The sequence below is a fragment of the Notolepis coatsorum genome, assembly GCF_963971535.1.
Source record: "Notolepis coatsorum genome assembly, chromosome: 10".
In the NCBI taxonomy this organism is placed as follows: Eukaryota; Metazoa; Chordata; class Actinopteri; order Aulopiformes; family Paralepididae; genus Notolepis; species Notolepis coatsorum.
Window position 1 is genome coordinate 131,765,564 of NC_140174.1, and position 24,182 is coordinate 131,789,745.

A 24,182-nucleotide genomic window follows, 5' to 3' on the forward strand; every position below is an offset into this window, starting at 1 on the left:
CTGTTCCGCAGCCCATCGGCCCATTCAAGGCCCACGCTGGTCTCAGAGCTGCCATAGACGCTCCTGGAACACCCACAGATGATCCCACGCTGGTCTCAGAGCTGCCATAGACGCTCCTGGAACACCCACAGATGATCCCACGCTGGTCTCAGAGCTGCCATAGACACTCCTGGAACACCCACAGATGATCCCACGCTGGTCTCAGAGCTGCCATAGACGCTCCTGAAACACCCACAGATGATCCCACGCTGGTCTCAGAGCTGCCATAGACGCTCCTGGAACACCCACAGATGATCCCACGCTGGTCTCAGAGCTGCCATAGACGCTCCTGGAACACCCACAGATGATCCCACGCTGGTCTCAGAGCTGCCATAGACGCTCCTGGAACACCCACAGATGATCCCACGCTGGTCTCAGAGCTGCCATAGACGCTCCTGGAACACCCACAGATGATCCCACGCTGGTCTCAGAGCTGCCATAGACGCTCCTGGAACACCCACAGATGATCCCACGCTGGTCTCAGAGCTGCCATAGACGCTCCTGGAACACCCACAGATGATCCCACGCTGGTCTCAGAGCTGCCATAGACGCTCCTGGAACACCCACAGATGATCCCACGCTGGTCTCAGAGCTGCCATAGACGCTCCTGAAACACCCACAGATGATCCCACGCTGGACCTCACAATCAAAACGCCATTGTTCGTCAAGTTCCCCTTTAGACTGGCGGCCGGTCTCCAGACACAAAATGGCCACGAAAGGTAGCGGGCAACTGGACACTGTTCCGACTGAGCAGACTGTAAACACCCTGCACATTCTTGCGCAGGGTCACAGGGTCACAAAGGGGGCGTAGGTCGTCGGATGTTTCCACCAGCCGGAGGAGGAGGGCAGCCCTGGCGAGCAGGCCGCTGACGGTGCCATGGAAACGGGAATCCGTGAGAACATCCAGCCAGGCCGAGGTCAGAGTCTCACCTAGAGAGAGACAAAACAGGAACAGATCATATACCAGTCATTACCATATCGACATAGAACACATTCATTCTTATATTCTTCAAAGACCACTGAGATGGATGGCGGCATTACCCGGCTGGAGGTCATTGCAGACGGCAAGGCTCTCTAGCACCCGATTAACATTCTCCCCGGCCCACACAGCCAGGCACCGCGCCAAGGCGGTGGACTCAGAGTGTCTGTCTGCCATGTGAAGCAGGTACGGGAGCAGACAGGCGGACATCACGGAAGGTTCCGAGAACACATTGGCCTCGTCCTGCTCGTACAGACTGGGACACCTGTGGAGCAGAGCAAGAGTTGAGCGATGGTTGCAAAAAACACCAGACAAGGTGACGAAGGATGAACGCTGTCGTTCATCATGTTGGACTACTTAACAATAGACTCCCCTTCCACCTGATGGACGCATATCATCTGTATTATTATTATTTATATACATATAGAATGGATTTTAATATATCATGCTTTTTTTTATGACTTATACTTTATTGAAGTTTTTTCTTTTTGCACACACAGGACATCAAAAAATATATCATGCTTTTCAGTACTGTAGTTTTAATGTAGTTGGTGTTTTTTACTGTAGTTTTAATGTATTGTCTTTGTATTGTGACTGTATGTTTGTCTTTTAACCACTGCACAAATGAAGTACCGAAAGGAAAATAAAGTAGTTTGAAGTTGAAGTCTATATGAGCGGTTCAGCGGGGCAACGCACCCGGTCTCCATGGCTTCTCTTAGTACAGATCTGAGGTCAGACTCAGGCAGGTGACAGAGCAGCACCTCCAGCGCCCCGGGGCTGTCCCAGCATTCCCCCAGCAGCAGGTCCAACAAGAAGGGCAATGCCTGGTTGACCTGCATGAGGTAGATGCTCTCCCGCTCTCCTCCCCTGCTGGCATGGGAGAGCATGGAGGTAAAACAGGCCGCCTTCATCCTCACCTGTTGGTTTTCGTCCTGCAGCAGGTAGAGCCCGGTGTTGATCAACCTGCACAGGACGGAAATACGGTCACCGCTACATCCGTTTGCATGAACAGGGTTCCCACAGACATTGCAAAATTGAATTCAGGGACTTTCAAGTACTTTTCTAAGCACTATTTTTCATTTTAAAAGGGCATTTAAAAAGGATACAATTCACTTTTAAATGCTGTTTTTTTTTTATAGAAAATTGGCTGTTTTCAAGGAATTCCAGGCACTTTAAGCACTTCAAGGACCTTGTGCGAACCCTGCATGAAGCACCAGACACAAAATACAGCAGCATTCTGAAATCCGCCAGTACCTGGCGCCGACGGCCGGGAGAGCGGTGCGTTCCCTCAGGGCGTGGCTCATTAGGGGAGCTCCCGCCAGACACAGAGCCTGAGCGCAGGCCATCCTGAGGGCTTCAGGGCTCACCGGGGAGCGGTGGACCTCCAGCACGCCGCACCAGCGCTGGAACAAGGAACTCTGGAGGCTGAGATGCATACAGACAGGAGGGTCACTGAGGGGGACTGCTGAGCAAAACAATCAATCCTCGTGTCTCCAAGGTTACATATCCGATTCTATACCGAGGTAATCCTGGACACTTCTCACTTTACATTTTCACACTTATTACTGTACATTTTTGGCTGGATAGTTGAATATTTAAGATTTTTGAATGTATATACATACCAGAATATACCGGGCCGTATTTTATTCTCTATTCTATTTTAGTCTTATTTTTTATATTATTATATTCTTATTCCTATTTAGTCCTATTGACTACCTAAATGTTTATTGTTGTTCAATGTGAGCGATCTGTAGTGTCGAATTTCCCTCGGGATCATTAAAGGATTTCTATTCTATTCTATACTGTATATACCGGAGAAGGCCTACCGGGAGGAGGTTGAGGTACTGGAACGCTGGTGCCAGGACAACAGCCTGCTCCTGAACATTGGTAAAACCAAGGAGCTGATTGTGGATTTTAGGAGAAGACAGCAGGGGACACACACACCACTGAGGATAAACTGGGCTACCGTGGACAGGGTGAGCAGCTTCAAGTACCTGGGGGTCCACATCTCAGAGGATCTGACATGGACAACACACATAGACTCAGTCGTAAAGAAGGCGAAGCAGCGCCTCTACCACCTGAGACAGTTAAGGAAGTTCAGAGTATCGGGGAAGATACTCCAGTCCTTCTACTTCGGAGCTGTAGAGAGCATCTTGACTGGAAACATCACTGCCTGGTATGGAAACAGCACGGAACAGGACAAGAAGGCCCTACAGAGAGTGGTGCGCTCAGCCGAGCGTACTACGGGTATTGCACTACCACCCCTGCAGGTCCTATATAACAAGAGGTGCAAATCCAGAGCCTGCAGAATAATGAAAGACCCTCACCACCCCAACAACAGCCTGTTCAAGCTGCTGCTGTCAGGCAAACGCCTGTGAACACCAGCAACTAGGACAGAGAGACTTCGGCTCAGCTTCTTCCCCCAGGCCATCAGAGCCTTGAACACTGAACTCTCCACACACAAGCACACATGAGCACACACACACTGTACACGCTCACACACTAGCAGCCACTTTAACATGAGCACACACACACACACTCATGCTGCACACGCTCACACTTATGGTCACTTTACAAAAGGAAAGGTCACTTTAAGAATAGTATAGTATAACTTGAGATTGTATAATATAACATTGTATAGCAGTGTACATAAAGACCCAGTGCCTCATCCGTAGCTAACAGTGTATTGCACCATCACAGGATCTAGCATGTCCTACCATGCTCTGTAAAAACTCATGTACATATACATGCCCTACTTTGATTACTTGTATTATTGCACAATGTCGTTCTATTGGATTCTTATTATATTATTATTATTATTGTATTATGCACAATCGTTGCGGGCAAGACCCCCCGCATTTCACTGTATACTTGTATGCCGTGACAAATAAAACTCTTGACTTGACTTGACTATGTTATGGTAAACGTGGGGAAAATGGTAAATGTACACGTTTACAGTCACATTGACCGCATTGATATTATGTGTAGGATGTAGAAGCTGACCTCTGGGACAACAGCAGCAGGCTGGCAGCACACAGGGCCTGGGACAGCGTCTCCGTTCCCCCTCGCTGGCCCTCCAGGTCCCCCAGCAACAGCTCCAGACACTCCTGCAGGGCTGGGCTCTCCAGTGGGGAAGACGGAGGGGGATCCTGGGACACGACGACGGAGTCACCTCCTGCAGTCATCACTGCCACCAGGGCTGCCAAGTAGGTCCTCCGGTACTCTACATCCTGGCTCAACAGCGCCTCCCTCAGGTTGGACTGGACACAGAGAGAGCACTGTTAGCCCTTATTACAATGTCAAAGGAACGTAATCTTCATAAATGATTGCTTTGGTCGGTAGGGATGATATGAAAAGTTAGACAATACATGTTTGCATGCAAGCTGTAAGCAGTCGCAACAATTGAAGGGTTCATTCACTGGCAAACGAGTGAGAAGGAAAACTTTTATGTTTAAACCACCATGTTTAAACCAACATGTTCAGCCTTCACCAACAGGACCTCCAGCAATAACAGAGACACCTGAGACGGCAGACAAACTGTGGTTTAAACACCATTACTTTAAAAAAAAATCTTTTCTACTTGTTCACCTCGTGTTGATATCTTTTTTTTTTGCACTTATTCAGTTCCCTTGTTACACTCCTATGGTAGTTTACACAATGAACACTTAAACTGATTGGATTTGCTAACATGCTTTGTTGAACTTTTCATTCTAATGAGATTTGCAAGGATACATTTTTTAAATGTATTAAAACTGCCTGTAGTGTGGTAGTGAAAGGGTTAACCTTCTGTAGTGTGGTAGTGAAAGGGTTAAAGAGGATATCGCCAGGATATCGCTGGTTAAGTACAGAATGTAACGCGCCCCGAGAGTTTGTTTGCATTAACAAAAGAAACTCTGTGAACCCATAAGAGCTTTGTGACACAGCAAAGAAAAAGAAACGGATATCCTTGGACTTGCCCTACGCTTGTGTAGGTCTCCCTGATTGCAGAATATAATAGGCGATACACACGCACACCCATTTCTTGTGTGACCGAACACAAACAGACTCTCGTATATCATTATATTCAAGCCTATCTCTACTTCCCTGATTTCCTGATATTGTGTTCTGAAAAGCTGGGTAGTTTTGCATTGGTCTAGTGAGCGCGTGTTTCTCACCTGCAGAACCCTCTGGGTCAACCGTTGCACGCCGGTCTGTTCCAAGCCCCGCCCATCCTCCACCGCCCAAGTGACCAATGTGAGCCTCAGGTCGGGCCCCGCGGTGGAAAAGCCGCCCCACATTTGACACGCCCACCTTTGGTCCGCGCACAGGAAGTGGATGGCGTTTTGATGGAAGGAGGATAACCCGACCTGTGGGGTTGACATAATATAGATTGTATCAAAGTTAGTTTGTGTGTGTGTGTGTGTGTGTGTGTGTGTGTGTGTGTGCGCGTGCGTGCAGTGGTGTAAGAAGTACACAGTTCCTTTACCATGGTGTTTTCCAGCTCATACCAATTCTTTTGGCTATACTACTTCTGGATATTGCAACTACTACAGAAAAACAAGTTTTTCTACAACTCAAGTTCAGACCTATGTTACTCTATTTCATTAGCACTGAAAGTGAATTTCCTTTATTGTACCAGAAACTTCAGAATGCTATCTTTCAAAAGAGACCAGGCTTATGCATGTGTTATAAGTATAAAGTATAGTATTTTGATTTGCAAAAGAAGTATGCAGTCCTCAAAAACTGTCTGTCTGTCTGTCTGTCTGTCTGTCTGTCTGTCTGTCTGTCTGTCTGTCTGTCTGTCTGTCTGTCTGTCTGTCTGTCTGTCTGTCTGTCTGTCTGTCTGTCTGTCTGTCTGTCTGTCTGTCTGTCTGTCTGTCTGTCTGTCTGTCTGTCTGTCTGTCTGTCTGTCTGTCTGTCTGTCTGTCTGTCTGTCTGTCTGTCTGTCTGTCTGTCTGTCTGTCTGTCTGTCTGTCTGTCTGTCTGTCTGTCTGTCTGTCTGTCTGTCTGTCTGTCTGTCTGTCTGTCTGTCTGTCTGTCTGTCTGTCTGTCTGTCTGTCTGTCTGTCTGTCTGTCTGTCTGTCTGTCTGTCTGTCTGTCTGTCTGTCTGTCTGTCTGTCTGTCTGTCTGTCTGTCTGTCTGTCTGTCTGTCTGTCTGTCTGTCTGTCTGTCTGTCTGTCTGTCTGTCTGTCTGTCTGTCTGTCTGTCTGTCTGTCTGTCTGTCTGTCTGTCTGTCTGTCTGTCTGTCTGTCTGTCTGTCTGTCTGTCTGTCTGTCTGTCTGTCTGTCTGTCTGTCTGTCTGTCTGTCTGTCTGTCTGTCTGTCTGTCTGTCTGTCTGTCTGTCTGTCTGTCTGTCTGTCTGTCTGTCTGTCTGTCTGTCTGTCTGTCTGTGTGAGAGAGAGTGAGAGAGAGAAAAAAGCGCCCAGCACCTGAAGCCTGTGTTGTGGGCTGTGAAGCTCACACAGCAGTGTGTCGCTGATCCTCTTCAGGAAGGCCTCTGAGCAGAGTCTTCTCAGTGAGCCGGCGACGACCAGATAGGCCCCACTCACCAGGGGGCAGCGCTGGGCCCCCGTCAGCAGCCACCGCAAGGCCTCCACTCTGCTCACCACCGCACTCAGCTCGGCTGGAGGGACGCTGCAAACACGCAGAGGTTCTGAAGTCTGAGGCTGCTTTCATTCTGTCTGCACTTCTTGCTTTGCTCTTATTCTGTACATTTTATACAAATTTGATGTCTGCACTTTATGTATTGCTTTTATTTAGTCAGAAACCTGCTAATAATCTTTTATAGATGTTAATGTCAGAAATCTATCATAATCAACAAGTGGGAAAAGGCGAAAGTGCGCTTTTCATGTTGTCAGAAATCTATAAAAAAAAATTATATTATTTTCATGACAGAAAAAGAAATCAGGAGGTTATAATGTAAATTCTCTGCTCATTTTATGCCTGTCTATAATCATGCCAATTTTATGCCTATGTCTATTTTATGTCACTGCTGTGAAGCACTTTGGGCTGCAATTCTTGTATGAAAGGTGCTATGAAAATAAAGTTAATTATTATTATTATAACGTCTGTCAAAGCGTTGGCTGTAGGAACATTTAGTATCGTTGCGTCAACACTACGACAGGTCACGCTCGGTCAGTTTCAGCCTTCCAAGTGTCCTCTTTTTGGTCCACGTAAAAAAGGACAGAGTTTTGTTAGTTTTAAACCAGGCCTTCTCAAAGTGTGGCCCTGCGGGCCCTCTGAAATGTTCCTGTCGGCCCGCGATGAGTTGCTATGTTGTAAAACCATGCCTTGTATTTGGTCTGGTACCAATACAGTTTTAAACCAACCCACAACATCACACATGACTTTTAATCAGGTAAAACCGCCGCCCCTGGGCTCAACTGTCAAGTCAGGAGTAACAGTTTGTTGACAGCTGGTTAAAAAGCTTGCTAGGCTACTGATTGCATTGCATACATGACTCACAAGACGCCTACTCACGAGACATATTACGTCGTCATCATTGTAGGTACATTACAGCTAGCGATTTCAGTGATCTGTATTTTTGGGAGATTGAAAGTTTGACTTTAATTAAGGTTTTCGTAGTGGCGGCCCTTAATCCAATGTTGGGACTATGTGGGAGAAACACCATGAGATTCTATTGCACTGCAACAAGATTAGAATAAAATTTATTGTCATTATACAGCATAAGTACAGTACAACAAAAAGAGGTTTGGCATCCAGAGTGCAAATGTAACAGTTAAGTGCAATAGTAATATACAATGTACAGGAGATTAAACTGGGAATCAAATATATAAATTAGTACTACAGAGTATAGTAAAGTTGTAGTATTAATATGTACAGTGATACAGGTATAAGTTAGTCATACTGGTCAGCAGCGTAACTAGTAAGAGTAGGTAAGGGATATGTACAGATATAGTATCTACAGATATGTAAAAAGGATTATATGCACGTATGTACAGACAGATGTGGATAGATATATATGGTAAGAATAAAAATATATATACATGCGGTATACAGCGTTATTGTACATGCTATTATATGCTTATATTATATGGATTATAAGCAGGTGTATAAGTAGGTATATAGAATAATTATATGCATAATATATATATGCAGTAAATATAAATATATATGGTATATACAGCATTATATGGGTAGACTATAGTATGAGGTAGGTAGTTGTGATTATTATGATAAGCACCTCTCCAGTGAAGTTATGTACTAATCACTAATCACTCTTTGATTAGTGATTAGTTAGCAGTAGTTAAGAGTCTTACCCGTCTGTGCAGAGAGCTCTGTCCAGGATGGCTTTGATCTGCAGCAGCTGTCCGTGCAGCCGGTTGTGACAGCAGGGGTCCCCGGATTCCGGCAGATCAGCCGTCAGTCGGATGAGGATGTTCATGTATTCTGAGGGAGGCGTCATGGCAACCAGGGCTCTGGAGGCCACCACCCTCACGCTGTAGATGGGACTGGCGGCCAGCTGGAGCAGGGGAGCCCGGAAGTCTGACAGAGCGCTGGGAGAGAAGGACCAGGCGAGACGTGACACTCAGCTCAGACCAGATGCAAACACTGGAAGTGACCGTTAAAGGGTTTCTGCAGGCTTCAAGTTCAATTTAAGACCTTTTTAAAGACCTTTTTAATACCACTTAGAGCAGTGGTCACCAACCCGTCGATCTTGATCGACTGGTCGATCTTTGAGACTGTCCCTGTAGATCTTTCCATGAAAATTAAAAATTTTATTTAATTTTTTTTAGATCTTACCCTGAGAGTCCACATTACAGTTCTACCTTTGTTTTGATGTGAAAAGTGATGCTGCACTTAGCACTGACTGAGAAAGTACACATACAGTTCTACTTTTGTTTTGATGTGAAATGATGCTGCACTTAGCACTGACTGCACTTAGCACTGACTGAGAAAGTACACATTACAGTTCTACTTTTGTTTTGATGTGAAAAGTGATGCTGCACTTAGCACTGACTGAGAAAGTACACATTACAGTTCTACTTTTGTTTTGATGTGAAATGATGCTGCACTTAGCACTGACTGCACTTAGCACTGACTGAGAAAGTACACATTACAGTTCTACTTTTGTTTTGATGTGAAAAGTGATGCTGCACTTAGCACTGACTGAGAAAGTACACATTACAGTTCTACTTTTGTTTTGATGTGAAAATGATGCTGCACTTAGCACTGACTGCACTTAGCACTGACTGAGAAAGTACACATTACAGTTCTACTTTATAAAATGCTAATTGTAAATATGTTTGTCAATGTTAATAATATGAGAAAGTCCACATTACAGTTCTACTTTTGTTTTGATGTGAAAAGTGATGCTGCATAAGATGACTGCACTTAGCACTGACTGAGAAAGTACATAATAGTTCTACTTTGAAGTTTTAATGTTGGACCAAAGCATTGCATGTAATTAGAATACAGGCAAATAAAAGTCATTTAGTTTAAAGTACAATCTTGGCTGTCTTTTTCTCTCAACGCTTCAATAGGTAGATCTTGCCTTCACCAAAAAAAAAAAGTGATCTTGGGCTTAAAAAGGTTGGTGACCACTGACTTAGAGCAAAACTTTATACCAATTTCATGACCATACTAGCCCAAAACAAAAACTCCTTGTAGTCCAGCAAAAAACAACAACTTGAATACAAGAACATTGTTTAATAGGCGGCTGGGTGGCGCAGCGGTCTAAGCGCTCGTCACCAACGCGTGAGACACCGGTAGGGGGTGGGCGATTCTTGCTAAAATGTGAATCACGATTTTTCTCTCTAAGAATTGAGATCACGATTCTCTCACAATTCTTATTTTTTTTCAATAAAATCATTTAAAAAGTAAAGTAAAAAGTAAAAAAAATAAAAATCATTAAATTATTATTTTTTTTAATAAAAGAAAAATCGGCATAACTTAGAAATGAGATTGCATAGGTCTATGAATCGAGATAGAGATTTTTTTTCGATTAATTGCCCAGCCTATCGAATCCGGCTGTCAGCGTTGCCTCCGGCTTGGGCCGGCCGTCATACTGACTCAATTGGCAGAGTCAGCGGGAGGGAAGCCGATGGATGGTAATCTGGTCGTTGTAAACAGCGACTCCTACAGATCGGTCAGGGCGCCTGCACAGCGAGGACAGGATATGTCGAGGGTAGTGAGAGATATGTTTTTTCAATGTATGTGATGTATAGATTGGGGGGAGATGACAGCATCTAAATGGTGCCAGGTCAGAGGGGTCGAAATGTGCATGGTTTAGCAGAGGGTGGTGGAAGCAGTCAGTGTGAGCAGCACACTGCCAGCGAGCAGGGTGTTTACATTCCATCAAGAACATCAACAAGCTGATAAGAGCCGCCGCAGGCACAATGGTCTGAGAGAGGTTTGACATTAATGAAATTAAATGTCAAATGTAAAACATTTGATGTGTGAAAGGTTTAAAAACCGCCATGACAGCGCGTCACCTGACAACCAGGAGAGAGGCCGGGCCTGTCGTTGCTATGGCGAGAATATAGAAAAGTGAGTTTCTTCCGGGTGTAAGGCAGACTGAGACTAAGAACGACTGAGAAACGAATCCCACAGAGGAGAGAGGAACCATCAGAGACTTGGAAGCGATTCCCCCTCCCCCCCCCCTCGCGGGGAAAGGAGGGGAGGACTGACGTGAGAGATCATTAGAATAGACTTTTCAAGGATAATACAATCTGTTAACATCTGAGCTGAGGCTTCCGTTTATGAAAATAAACGGTAGTACGCTGTCAAGTGTCGAATTCTTACGGATGTGGGGAATTATTATGGTTGCGGATTGCACTAACGGGGTTAAGATAAGGATTGTACAGCCAGTATGAGAAGACGTCGGGGGAATAAAATACACAACGCAGAGGTCAGTGGATGGAGAGGATAACACAAGCCAAACAGACGAAGACGTGATACTGGCTGATTGATCAGAATCCAACAGTAGTGTGAGCCTCCCACATGTTACACCTCGCCAATGAGAGTCCGCGCTGGCAGATGAAAAGACGTGTATCGGAGGTGACATGCGATAGATTCTTCAACTCTCCCTACAACCGACCAGTGGGGGGCACATGCGAGCAACAATCAAGACAGGGGAGGGGGGGAATTGGCACGACTAAATTGGGATGGGAGAAAAACAGAAAAAGGAGAAAAAGTGGATAAAAAAAGAACATTGTTTAATATTATTTAATCTCCCGACTACGGAAGCGTATTGCTGCCAAACCAGAAACAGAAAAAAAATATCAGTATCACGTTATAACTTATTGTTTTAACATAAAACGTACCAACTTATCATGTTATAACGTGAAACGTTTTATGTTAAAACAATAAGTTATCACGTTATAACGTGAAACGTTTTATGTTAAAACAATAAGTTATCATGTTATAACGTGAAACGTTTTATGTTAAAACAATAAGTTATCACGTTATAACGTGAAACGTTTTATGTTAAAACAATAAGTTATCACGTTATAACGTGATACTGATATTTCTTTTCCGTTTCTGGTGTGGCAGCAATACGCCACCCCTCCCCCCATAATGTAATACCTGTGCAAATTAAATGTAAGACTTTCTAATACCTTTTAAGGCCTTAAATTGAGAATGCTTTACTTAATTACTTTTTAATCCCCCGAAGACGCCCTGAATGAGCACATTGCATAACGACGTGAAAACACTGTAATCACCCCGTCAGGTCTGGGACGCCGGGCTGCAGTTTGGCTAACAGAGTGAGGACGGGGTAGAGCGAGGGGTGGAGGTGTAGCCGTGCCTCCCCGGACGGCCCCTGGAGGTCCCGCGCCGCGCCCCTCAGCTCCCCCAGGAGGAAGGGCTGCAGGGCGGGGTAGTGGCTGAAGAAGGCCGGGGGAGACATGCCGTGCTGCGTGGAGCCCTCCTCGCCCGCGGGCCGCTGGCCCAGCATGCGCGTGCACAGAGAGCCTGGAGGGGGCGACACCACACGTCGTGAGATGAACACTTTTACTATTAAATCGAAATTTTCAAATGTTTACACTTAGTACTGTAAATATTTTTTTATTATTATCCTTTTCCTCCTTCTTTTTCCGTTTTTCTCCCATCCCAATGTTAGTCGTTATGCCAATTCCCAAATCCCCCTTCCTGGTCGTTGCGCACTCTACCCCCTACCGTCGGTCCGGGAGGGCGGAGATTATCACATGCTTCCTCCGACACATGTGTAGCCAGCCCACCGCTTCTTTTCACCTGGCAGCACGGACTCTCACCGGTCACACTACCTCTCCCAGATCCTTCCCTTGCTGTGCAGGTGCCCCGACTGAACTGTAGGAATCGCTGTTTACAACGACCAGGATCCACCGTCGCCGGGTTTCCCACCCGCTAACACTGCCAATTGTGTTAGTATGGACGGTCGGCCAAGCCGGAGGCACCACAGCCGGATTTGATCCCACTGTCCCACTGTGGTGGTAGACAGACGCTTAGTCCGCTGCGCTACCCGGCCGCCCAGTACTGTACATTTTACTGTATATTTCTGGCTGTATATTTAACATTTTAGAATGTATATACATATCGGGATGTATATCCCGGACCGTATTTCATTCTTTATTCTTATTTGTGACTTTTGTTTTTGAATACCTAAATGTTTACTGTTTACTGTGAGCGATCTGTAGTGCTGAATTTCCCTCGGGATAAATAAACCAAGGAGGTCCTGGGTTTGATTCCCGCTTGGGGACCAGGTAGCCGGGTTACTGTAACCACTAATATAACTGCTCTGAGCAGGTCGGCACCTCGCATGGTCGCCTCCGGTGTGTGAATGTGTGAGTGAATGGGTGAATGTGAGGCATAAATTGTAATAAATAAAGCTATTACAGGGCCTGTAACTGGATCTCTGAACAGTGAACACGCCCCCGGGGGGGTATTTAACGTCTTACTGTAGAGCTGCAGGGCGGCATTCCTCATGCCCCAGCAGGGAGAGCGGAGGATGGTGAGGGACAGGATGGCGACGGCGGGGGCAAACTGCAGGACAGCCACCCCCAGCCTGGAGCCTCGCACCAGGGCCTGGAGAGTGTGGACCGCACACACCTGGTGGGAACAATGGAGTGTTACACACACACACAGCTTCCCAGCGCTCACGTGTAACTGTGAATTAGGGATGGGCGTTTAGCGGCGGAGTACTCAAGCGCACGACAAGCCCATCCCTACCGTGCTTTTTTTATTTGCACATGTGAATTTGTGGGAGTAATTCATGTAGTATATATGATTGATTGAAAACTTTATTAACAGATTGCAGAATGGGTACAGTACAGTACAGCTCAATACATAAAATTGTTAAGGGGATGCAGACCAGAGAAAGACTTTCGTCTTGTTTACATCAGGGTCCCCCATTTTCAATTCATCATAACATATATGACATACAGATAGACAGTACTGCTACATCTATACATTTATGACATACCAGATTTGCAAATACAGTACCGTTTGTGATACGAAAAGAGTCCAGAAAAGAGAGTATATACATTTGACGTAGAAACTGTACATTGGAGGAGGTTGGGTAGGTGGGGTGGGGTTGGGGGACACTGTACATTGGAGGTGGTTGGATGGGGGGGGGGGGGTTGGGTAGGAGGGGTGGGGGACACTGTACAAGCAAAACTGTACATTGGAATATTGACAAAACCATACTTGGTCATTTACTGTACATTGGAGGGGGTTGTGTTAGGACATTTACAGGGGCCAGTTTCGAATTGCAGTCTCCCGTAGGTGTTCTTTGAGAGTGTTTTTGAAAGTGGGTAGTGATTCACATTCCTTTACAGCTTTGGGTAGGGCGTTCCACATTGATGTGGCATAATTGCGAAATGTGTTTAGTCCCTTGTTTGAGCCGAATCTGGGTTTAACATGATTTGTGGAGCTCCCTCTGGTGTTGTGATCATGGTATTCGTTCGCAAACAGGAACAAGTTGCAGTCACAAGCTGACGACATGTCATTTGCATAAATTAGGAACAGTAGCGGTCCTAGTATGCTTCCTTGTGGAACACCACAGCTCACTGTGAGGGGGGGGGGATAGGGTACCATTTACCTCCACCATCTGTTCTCTCCCCTCCAGTTAGGATTGCATCCAGCTCACTGATAGACTATCAAAACCAATTGCTTTTAGCTTGTCAATCAGAATGGTGTGATTGACAGTGTCGAAGGCCTTTTGTAGGTCCAGCATGACCATGCCGCAGAATTTGCCCGCGTCCACCTCTTGTTTGATGTGGTCGTTTAAATAGAGAAGGCATGTGTCAGTGGAGTGGGATGTGCTGAAGCCAGATTGGAATTCGTAGATTAGATTTTTTTACGCGAGGTACTTTTCGACCTGTTCGTATACAATTTTTTCCATGACTTTCGAGATGGAGGTAAGGATAGAAACAGGGCGGTAGTTGCCTGGGTCTAATTTACTGCCTTTTTTGTGCAGGGGTGTTACTCTCGCAATTTTGAAGTCCTTGGGGACGTGTCCCTGTTTTATGGAGAGGTTTATTATGTGTGTGATGACTGGGGTGATGGCGGCTGCTGAGTCTCTGAGGAATTTGGAGGGGATGTTGTCATGGCCAGTGGCCTTGTTCGGTTGGAGGGCGCTCAGTTTTTTTTGTTTTGTTGTTACCATTTCCAGTTTGAAGTAGTCTTTGTGGACCCCTAGGTTCTTGTAGTATGCTACTATGTGTTCTACCCCATAATGCCCTGAGTATCTGTGCAAAGAACATTTTTGAATATCACAGAGTTTTTCTAATTGATGAACGTGGGCATTTTTTAAATACTAAGCGTGTTATTAATACTTAGTCAGACAACATTATAAACTGAACGTGTCAGATTCGCTTTCATAACTTTGCGTGAAGGACAGTAATACCGGTGTTGTCATGAGTTTATTAGTTAGGCACTGAGGAAAACTTCTGTGGAAACATCTACCCATTGCGTCATGTAGAACTATCAACTTCAACTTCAAACTACTTTATTTTCCTTTCGGAACTTCAGTTGTGCAGTGGTTAAAAGACAAACATACAGTCACAATACATAGACACTCACCACTATAAAAAAAAACACCAGCTTCATTAAAACTACAGTAAAAAAGACCACTATAAAAGAAACACCAACTACATTAAAACTACAGTACTTAAAGCAGTATGATATAATAAAATCCATGTGGAGGGCGGCTAGGTGGTGCAGTGGGCAAGGCACTCACCACCAATGCTGGAGACGCTGGGTTTGAGCCCAGCTCTCCACATTGTTTTCAGTTTGGCTGGTCGTCCGTACTAATACAATTGGCAGTATTAGGGGGAGGGAAAACTGAGGGGTGGGGTTTCGGACGTTGTGGACAGCGACTCTTACAGGTCGGTTGGTGCGCCTGCGCAGTAGAATCAAGAAGCGATGGGGGCGGCGCCCCTCCAAAGCGCAGACCCCTGACGCTGAAAGATCGCGCCGTGCAGGTGAAAAGATGCGACGGCTGCTACCTCGAGTATCGGAGGGGACTTGTGCTATGTATGGCTTCGTCCACATTGCAGCCGGCTTGTGGGAGGCAAGAAACAGCGTTCGAGACAGGGGAGGGTTGAATTGGACGATACGAAATTGGGATGGGAGAAAAAGTGGATAAAAAAATAAATAAAAAATCCATGTGGAGCAGTTCTATATGTATATAAATAATAAATAATAGTAATACAGGTGATATGTGTCCATCAGGTGGAAGGGGGAGTTTATTTCTTTTTTTTTAAGTAGTCCAAAGTCCTTGGGGGGGCAGTCCGACCTAGGTGTTCAGCAGCAGTCAACTATGCTTGTGATATTATTTGTTATATATACATACATATATATATATATGTTAATAAAAGGCATGTGAATTATTGCATTGGTGCTGACCTCTGAATGTATTCTTTGGAGTTTGGAGTACCCAAGAGGACTACTAACCGTTGATCACAGTTAGGATGCATTAGTGTCTCTTCTGTACCTGTGGCAGGTCCAGTGTCTGGTCCCAGTTCTGGGGGAGAGAGGCCCGGGCCGTCTCCAGTAAGGCGTGTATGCTGTGGGCCAGCAGGGGGCGGGATTTACTGGACTCCTCCGCGGAGGCGACACACAGGACGAGCATGGGCAGCCCCGCCGCACGCCGCGTCACCGACGTGGAGCGAGGCGACTGCAGGACGTGCAGCCCCTGGAGAGACACATCATCAACCTTTATTTATTCTCCAAATTACAATCGAGGTCACCCTCATTTTCAATGTAGTCGAGACTTTACAGACATTTCAATGCACACATTTCTACAATATAGCAATAATAAATATTAATAACTATATGTACATAGTACTCTCAGTCCAGAGTGCACCACAACAATTAGTATAAAAATTAACATAGGCATAAAATCAGCACACAAATTGACAAAATAAAAAAATTGCATACATTTCAGACATAAGAATAGGTATAAAAGACAATAAAAGTAGTGCAATGTAAACGTGTAGATTTAAAGGAAAACGCCAACATTTTGGTAAATTCGCTTATTTGCCCATCTTCCCTGGAGTTAGACAAGCAGATACATACCTTTTTCATCTCTGTGCATGCATTAGGCTTAGGGAACGCCCGCACCGTTAGCCTAGCTCCAGCAGCCTAGTTCCCAGCCTACTTCCCAACAGTCACGAAACACACTCCAAATACAACTCCAAAACGTTCCTGTAAACATGTTGTGACCTGTGTATTTACCACGTGGAGAAATAAAAAATAATTGATTTAGACATTTACGTTTTCTAAGCAGATATACTCGAAACTATTTTTTGCCTAACCACTCCTCTCTGGGCTCAGTGATTTCATGCAACGCAGTGCTACTTTCTAACGTCGAGGCCAGTGTTCATGTACATGTTCATTTCATTCAAAGGATCCGAACCGATTGAAGTTATTATGGACTTCTGGTAGATCCTGCTGGATGTCACTCACTTCACCATAATTGATAAATGACAGAGCATGAATAAAGAAAATTATTATTCATAATACATACATGAAGGCAATATATTTGTAATGCAATGAATTACATCTGATCCAACATATGCAACGGCATATGAAAACAATACCATGTTAGATAATATTATTGAAATACAGTAGAATAAAGGAAAGGTAATGGCACCAGGCAAATTCGGTTTGCATCTAGGTATAACGTTAGCTAGCTAGATCGAGCAGTGCTCTAATGCCTGGGGTGAAAGGCTTGGTGATAGTAGCCTATATAAACTGGCTAAATAATGAAGACACTTTTATGCTCTTTTGATCATAGACCTGTTCATATGACCTGAACTCCTGAGTAAACAAAATAGGTTAGCCAATTTACGAGTAGCCTAATGTAGTCTCGTTTATTATGTAACGCTGACTGGTCCAAACCCTGTTGGCGTGCATCACAGTCACGAAGCGGGCTAGCGTTACATAATAAAAGACTAATAATAATACCACAAGTGTGGATTCACTTGGCCAAACCCTGTTGGCGTGCAGCACAGTCACGATATGGGCTAATGTAACGCCAGTCAGCAAGCGAAATTAGCATTGAATCAAAAGCCTAGGGATGCAGGGACCGCTGAGGAATATTATACTAGGTCGGATAGTCCAGCAAAGTTACGTCCTATTCATCAATCTCACAATATTCGCTAACGTTAGACAGATGGAATACAGCCTTCCATCTAAAAACATAAATGAAAACTTACCACAGTCATGGTATCCATAATAACTTCAATCGGTTCGGATCCTTTGAATGAAATTAACATGTAAACAAACACTGGCCTCACATTAGAAAGTAGCACTGCGTTGTGTGAAATCACTGAGCCCAGAGAGGAGTGGTTAGGCAAAAAATAGTTTTGAGTATATCTGCTTAGAAAACGTAAATGTCTAATTCAATTATTTTGTATTTCTCCACGTGGTAAATACACAGGTCACAACATGTTTACAGGAACATTTGAGTTGTATTTGGAGTGTATTTCGTGATTGTTGGGAAGTAGGCTGGGAACTAGGCTGCTGGAGGAACCTACTTCCAGTGACTGACGCTAAGCTAGGCTAACGGTGCGGGCGTTCCCTAAGCCTAATGCATGCACAGAGATGAAAAAGGTATGTATCTTCTTGTCTAACTCCAGGGAAGATGGCAAATAAGCAAATTTCCCAAAATGTTGGCGTTTTCCTTTAAAGGGGACATGTACTATAAATGTCATTTTTCAGTCTCTAGCATTGTATTATAGTAATAGGAGTTAGTATCAATGTGTTTTAGTGTCTAAATACCATATTGGCGGATTGCTCTGATTCAGCTCAGATAATTTCCTGCTCCAGTAAATTAGTCCATCCTGATTTGAAGGCCTGAGTCACGTCATAAGGCCTGAGTCACGTCATTCAGGCTCTGGGTAGAAGACAGTGATGTGATTGGCTCTGTGGTTGTAGCTAATGCCCGCCCACAATCTACCTAGACTAGACAGCGAGTGGAAAACCACTTCCTCATAGAGTGAAACCTGACACCTTTGCATACTCTGGAGGGAGAGAGAGAGATAGATAGAGAGGGAGAGAGAGGGAGACAGAGAGAGAGGGAGGGAGCACTTGGGGGGAGGGGGGGGGGACCTGCCGCGCCACACGGGAGAGGGGAGGAAGGGAGGCCCCCCCCCCCACAAGCTGCCGCAGGGAGAGAAAAAACGAAAGGAAGAGACGGCCTGTCTTTTTATTCTCTCTCTCTCTCTCTCGCACCCCCCCCCCCTCTCTCTCTCTCTATCTATCTCTCTCTGTCTACCAGTCGCAGACTGTGTGGACTGACTGTCACTCAAAGTGCTTATGGGCGGAGCCAGGCCATAACAGCCTGAAATCTTGAACCTGAAAAATGATGGTTTTGAGTACTTGATTAGAAATATAAAACAATGCATTTTCTTTTGAAAAAAACCTTACAGATGTCTTCAATAGACTAACAGGAATTGTGTAAAGTTGCCCAAATAGTGCTAGGAATAGCAGTACATGTCCCCTTTAAGAATAGGCATAAAATGAGTACAATAGTACAATGTCGCTCGAAGGCATGTGAACCCCCCCGGAACAGTCAGTCCCCCGAACACCTCACACATCAATACCTACCACATCCCCATCCAAGACCCCCCCCCCCGATAAAGCACGCCATGACCGAAGGAAAACACAAACAGCCCGCGCGCCACTCACACCGCCATGTACGAGAAAAACCAGCGAACACCTGGTTTTTACATGTGACCTACATATTAAATATACATGTGACCTACATATTAAATATATACGTGATACCTTTCTATAAGGACTTGTAGCTTCAGGGCTCTAGCTCTTCTTTCTTCTTTCCGTGCTAATGTGTGTGCATAACAGGATTATCGTGGTCGACTGTGGAGGCTAAATTAAGATCTTGTCTTCTGTTATTCTTGCAAAATGTTATTTGGAATAATACACACCGCAGAAAAGCTGGTATATACTGTATACTGGCTTCTGTCATGTAAAGTGAGCACTGGTCATCTTGGTCGTGTATATATACTGTATACTGGCTTCTGTCATGTAAAGTGAGCACTGGTCATCTTGGTCGTGTATATATACTGTATACTGGCTTCTGTCATGTAAAGTGAGCACTGGTCATCTTGGTCGTGTATATATACTGTATACTGGCTTCTGTCATGTAAAGTGAGCACTGGTCATCTTGGTCGTGTAAAGTGAGCACTGGTCATCTTGGTCGTGTATATATACTGTATACTGGCTTCTGTCATGTAAAGTGAGCACTGGTCATCTTGGTCGTGTATATATACTGTATACTGGCTTCTGTCATGTAAAGTGAGCACTGGTCATCTTGGTCGTGTAAAGTGAGCACTGGTCATCTTGGTCGTGTAAAGTGAGCACTGGTCATCTTGGTCGTGTAAAGTGAGCACTGGTCATCTTGGTCGTGCCAAATCCACCAACAAATTGTATGATGACAGATGACCAGTGTTTCCCCTGAAAACAAATTCAGCAGCGTGCTGTGCTGTTTTTTTCAAATTTTAAAGTTAAATGCGGTCCTAATTCGCCGCTGCTGAATGCATATAGGGGAAACACTGATGACTGAAACGGTCTTTATAGAGCGTCTTCAGCTCGGGATATGATGAACATCAACATCAGCGAGACCAAAAGTAGATTTTCTTTTAAAAAAGTTACTAAAAACTAATATGGATGATTCTCATATAGATACTATTATGGTTTTTGCTGTTTCTGAACCTTTGATTGTTTTTATTTTGTTGTTGTTGTTGTTGTTGTTGTTGTTGTTGTTGTTTCATGTGTAGAGCATATGTCACTTATTTTCCGATCTTCATATTTGGCCTTTTCTGCTTCTTATTGATACAGTGTGATCTGCACCACAACAGAGAACACGGGGGGGGGGGTTCCCTGCACCACAACAGAGAACACAGGGGAGGGGGGGGGGGGGAGGAGGGGGGGTTCCTGCACCACACAGAGAACACGGGGGGGGGGGGGGGGTTCCTGCACCACAACAGAGAACACGGGGAGGGGGGAGGGGGGGGGGGGGTTCCCTGCACCACAACAGAGAACACAGGGGGAGGGGGGGGGGGGGGAGGGGGTTCCCTGCAGCACAACAGAGAACACGGGGGGGGGGGGGGTTCCCTGCACCACAACAGAGAACACAGGGGGGGGGGGGGGGGGGGGGTTCCCTGCAGCACAACAGAGAACACGGGGGGGGGGGGGAGGGAGGGGGGGTTCCCTGCAGCACAACAGAGAACACGGGGGGGGGGGGGAGGGAGGGGGGGTTCCCTGCAGCACAACAGAGAACACGGGGGGGGGGGGGGAGGGAGGGGGGTTCCCTGCAGCACAACAGAGAACACGGGGGGGGGGGGGGAGGGGAGGGGGGGTTCCCTGCAGCACAACAGAGAACACGGGGGGGGGGGGAGGGGGGGTGTCCCTGCACCACAACAGAGAACACAGGGGGGGGGGGGGGGAGGGGGGGTTTCCCTGCAGCACAACAGAGAACACGGGGGGGGGGCACGTTCCCTGCAGCACAACAGAGAACACGGGGGGGGGGGGGGGACACAGAGAACACAGGGGGGGGGGGCACAACAGAGAACACAGGGGGGGGGCACAACAGAGAACACGGGGGGGGGGCACAACAGAGAACACGGGGGGGGGGGGGGCACAACAGAGAACACGGGGGGGGGGGGCACATTCCCTGCACCACAACAGAGAACACATTTTCAATTCATAGTGAGGGGGGGGGGGGGGGGGGGGGAGCATGTTCCCTGCACCATGACAGAGAACACAGGGGCGTGTGTTATTCTGAAATAATATAGGAGCCAGTAGTCCAACTCGTTTAACTTCGCAATTAGCCAATTACAGACAAATGAATGAGGCCATGGGAACACGCTCCCCCCCCCCCCCCATGGGAACGCCCGGCAGCTCACCTGTTTCAGCATGAGGCCTGGAATGTCCCTCAGCTCTGGGTCGCTGCTGCCCAGGAGTGAAGCGCAGAACTTGGTGAAGCCCACACAGCAGCCTTCCACCGCCCCCTGGTGGAGAGGAACAGGTAGATCAGAGCTGGAAAAACGAGAGAGTCGTGGTGTTTTTTCCGACTCGATGGCCCGAGGGGGTGGATGTGGATCCTTCTTACCGAGTGGCGACATTTGAGGAGGATGTCCTTGAATACTTTCGACGCTCTCCTCAGGTCCTCGGCCGTTAGTAAGGACTTGTGCGGTTTGGACTCTGCGAGGATTCTCTCCACCAGAGAGCCTAAGAAGATTCCTATTTCCTAGGAGAGCAAACAGGATGAATGTATTATACTGTACAGGACAGGTTGTTGCTACTTCTCCATCAGAGGTAGTAAGGCCTAACAAAAATAATGGTTGGTTTCAGGTTGCCGACCGACCCTGCCGATTTAGGTGCGACCCAATATATTTTATGAGTTTAAAAAAAAATTATATATTAAAAAAAAAAAATCATTTTTTTTTTTTTTTTTTTTTTTTTTTTAAGAATAAAGTTTCATAGAAATCTTAGTCAAACATTTAGTATTATGGATATTAAACATGCTGGCAGAGTACATGCATCCATGTTGTTGTGAACATTTTAACCCTTTCACTGCCACACGACAGCCGGTTAACCCTTTCACTGTGACAATACAGAAGGTTAGCCCTTTACTATCACACAACCGACGGCGATGCTCCATCATTAGCATCATTAGCTCCGCGGATGCGGAGCTAATGATGCTAATGATGGAGCATCGCCGTCGGTTGTGTGATAGTAAAGGGCTAACCTTCTGTCGTGTGGCAGTGAAAGGGTTAATTAAATAAAGAAATTCCCTATCCATAGTCGCCGTGGGAAAGAATAAAAAAAAAAAAAAAAAAAAAAAAAAATTCCCTACCTACCCATGGCCAAACTGACAACCAACCTGAAACCAACTATTATTTTTGTTAGGCCTAAGAGTGTCGAGTGCACTCAGGTGTCATCTTGTGAGACGTTTTGCGAGCGTCTCTCTAGGGCAAAGTGTTGTGTTTTACCTTGAGGGAGACCCAGCAGCAGGTGAGCACGAGGCTGTGTTCTTCAGAAAGCAGCACACAGTCATCTCCCTCCCAGGAGCCCCCGCCCCCGACCGCTTCAGCGATCAAAGAGTTGATGGCGTTTCCCATATCATAGAGAGATGGCAGCAGATCTGTAAAAGAGTGCAGAGATTTGAACTTTGGTCATCAAAAATTAATGTGTGTTATTGTATTTACTGCTGTCTAGCGAATCAAGTTTTTTCTTTTTGTACTATAAGTCAAAGTATATTCTATAATGTATTTATTATACTAAATTATGTTAAATCAAGTAAAATTTTATGGAAGAAAAAATATTTAAATGTTGGGGGTAGGGATCAATAAGCTTAGCTTCCCTCTACTCCTTTTTTGAACATGTCAACAAACTAACTACATTGCTCTTGACCTTTTGCTTAATTTCTTTTTCATTATGATTGTTATGTATGACAAAGCTTGATATTGTGATTTGTTTGGAGGAATATGGAGAATACATGTTCAAAAATAAACGTTTTCATTCATTCATTCATCCATTCATTATCTTTAGTTAGATAATTAAATGGTATCATGAATGGTGGGGGTGGGGTTACAACACTCCCTTAGTTTGCACTGAAACTACATTTGCTGGAAAAGATTATCGCTTTTGTGCATAAATCACTAGATTCATCAGGGTTTTTCACGTTGCATGGCTCTGGTGCAATCTTCTCAGCCCATAGCGAATAGCAGTCTTTAAACGCTTGAGCTGCAAACATTTCACCTGCTTAGTTCATACAATCTAATTGTAACACAGATATTTGCTGTAAAAAAGTATCGCTTTTGTTTATGGATCACTAGATTTATCAGCTTATTATACACATTTCCTTGTTGAAAGCAGATGACATTGGCAAAGTGACATGAAATACTTAAGCTAGAAACTTAGGACTGTTCAATATAGATAACCCCCAGAGCAGGGTCTTTTGGGGGGTAAAATAATCTCCTGGAACTTCTGCTTAGACCTTTCTAACTTTTCACAAACCTTTCCAACTTGTCAGAGGGAAGCAAAAGACGTGATTGGAAAATCAAGAAAAGAGGGCAGGGTTTGAGATAGATCCAGCGGTTTGTCTGCCGATATATCGCTGCATCCCTAGCACGATATACATTTACATTTAGTCATTTAGCTGATGCTTTTATCCAAAGCGACTTACAAGTTCTGTACAAGTCAGCAGGAAGGGTATGACAACTGAGTAACAATGTTCATCAAACAGTTCTGAAACTTGGGTGTTGCAGTGTTGAGCAGTGGAGGTTTCTCTATGACAACACGTGAAACACAAATTCACTCATAATTCATAATTATTATTAATTTACATATACCTATATAAAAAAAAAAAAAAAAAAAACTATATATATATATTTTTTTTTTTAATTATTATTATTATTTTTTTTTTATTATAAATGTTCCTCTGTAAAAGAAATGCCAGTGAATTATTTTTTCTTCAAAAATGGCCAAAAATGACAGCTCTGAGCAGGCCTGCACTGCAGTATTGCCTGCAGTAATTATTTGTGAAGAAAACTTCACAGGTGTGACCCATTGTTAAATAAATAATAAATAACAGCGAATCAAAATAGGCTATTAACTTCATCTAAGCACGGTCTGTGCAGTTAAACTCTTGCCATTGAATGGAGGATTGATTGATTGACAGCCCTTGACATCCAATACACGGAGGTTGAATATG

The 24,182-nt window shown here is 45.1% G+C and overlaps 1 protein-coding gene across 1 annotated transcript in view; it reads right to left on the bottom strand.

Moving 5' to 3' along the window:
- Positions 1–618: 618 nt before the first annotated feature.
- The window catches only part of LOC311235909 (tRNA (32-2'-O)-methyltransferase regulator THADA), a 51,183-nt gene continuing 27,619 nt past the window's right edge, over positions 619–24,182 (bottom strand). Inside the window, exons 15-28 of the mRNA XM_084323435.1 lie at positions 22,459–22,610; positions 21,576–21,713; positions 21,370–21,474; positions 15,933–16,133; positions 12,895–13,045; positions 11,683–11,932; positions 8,278–8,514; positions 6,427–6,631; positions 5,173–5,364; positions 4,022–4,278; positions 2,273–2,443; positions 1,715–1,981; positions 1,081–1,283; positions 619–969 (exon numbers count right to left, since the gene is read on the bottom strand). Coding sequence (XP_084179561.1) covers positions 716–969; positions 1,081–1,283; positions 1,715–1,981; positions 2,273–2,443; positions 4,022–4,278; positions 5,173–5,364; positions 6,427–6,631; positions 8,278–8,514; positions 11,683–11,932; positions 12,895–13,045; positions 15,933–16,133; positions 21,370–21,474; positions 21,576–21,713; positions 22,459–22,610 — 2,783 coding nt within the window. The 3' untranslated portion in view covers positions 619–715. The remainder of the gene's footprint in view (positions 970–1,080; positions 1,284–1,714; positions 1,982–2,272; positions 2,444–4,021; positions 4,279–5,172; positions 5,365–6,426; positions 6,632–8,277; positions 8,515–11,682; positions 11,933–12,894; positions 13,046–15,932; positions 16,134–21,369; positions 21,475–21,575; positions 21,714–22,458; positions 22,611–24,182) is intronic.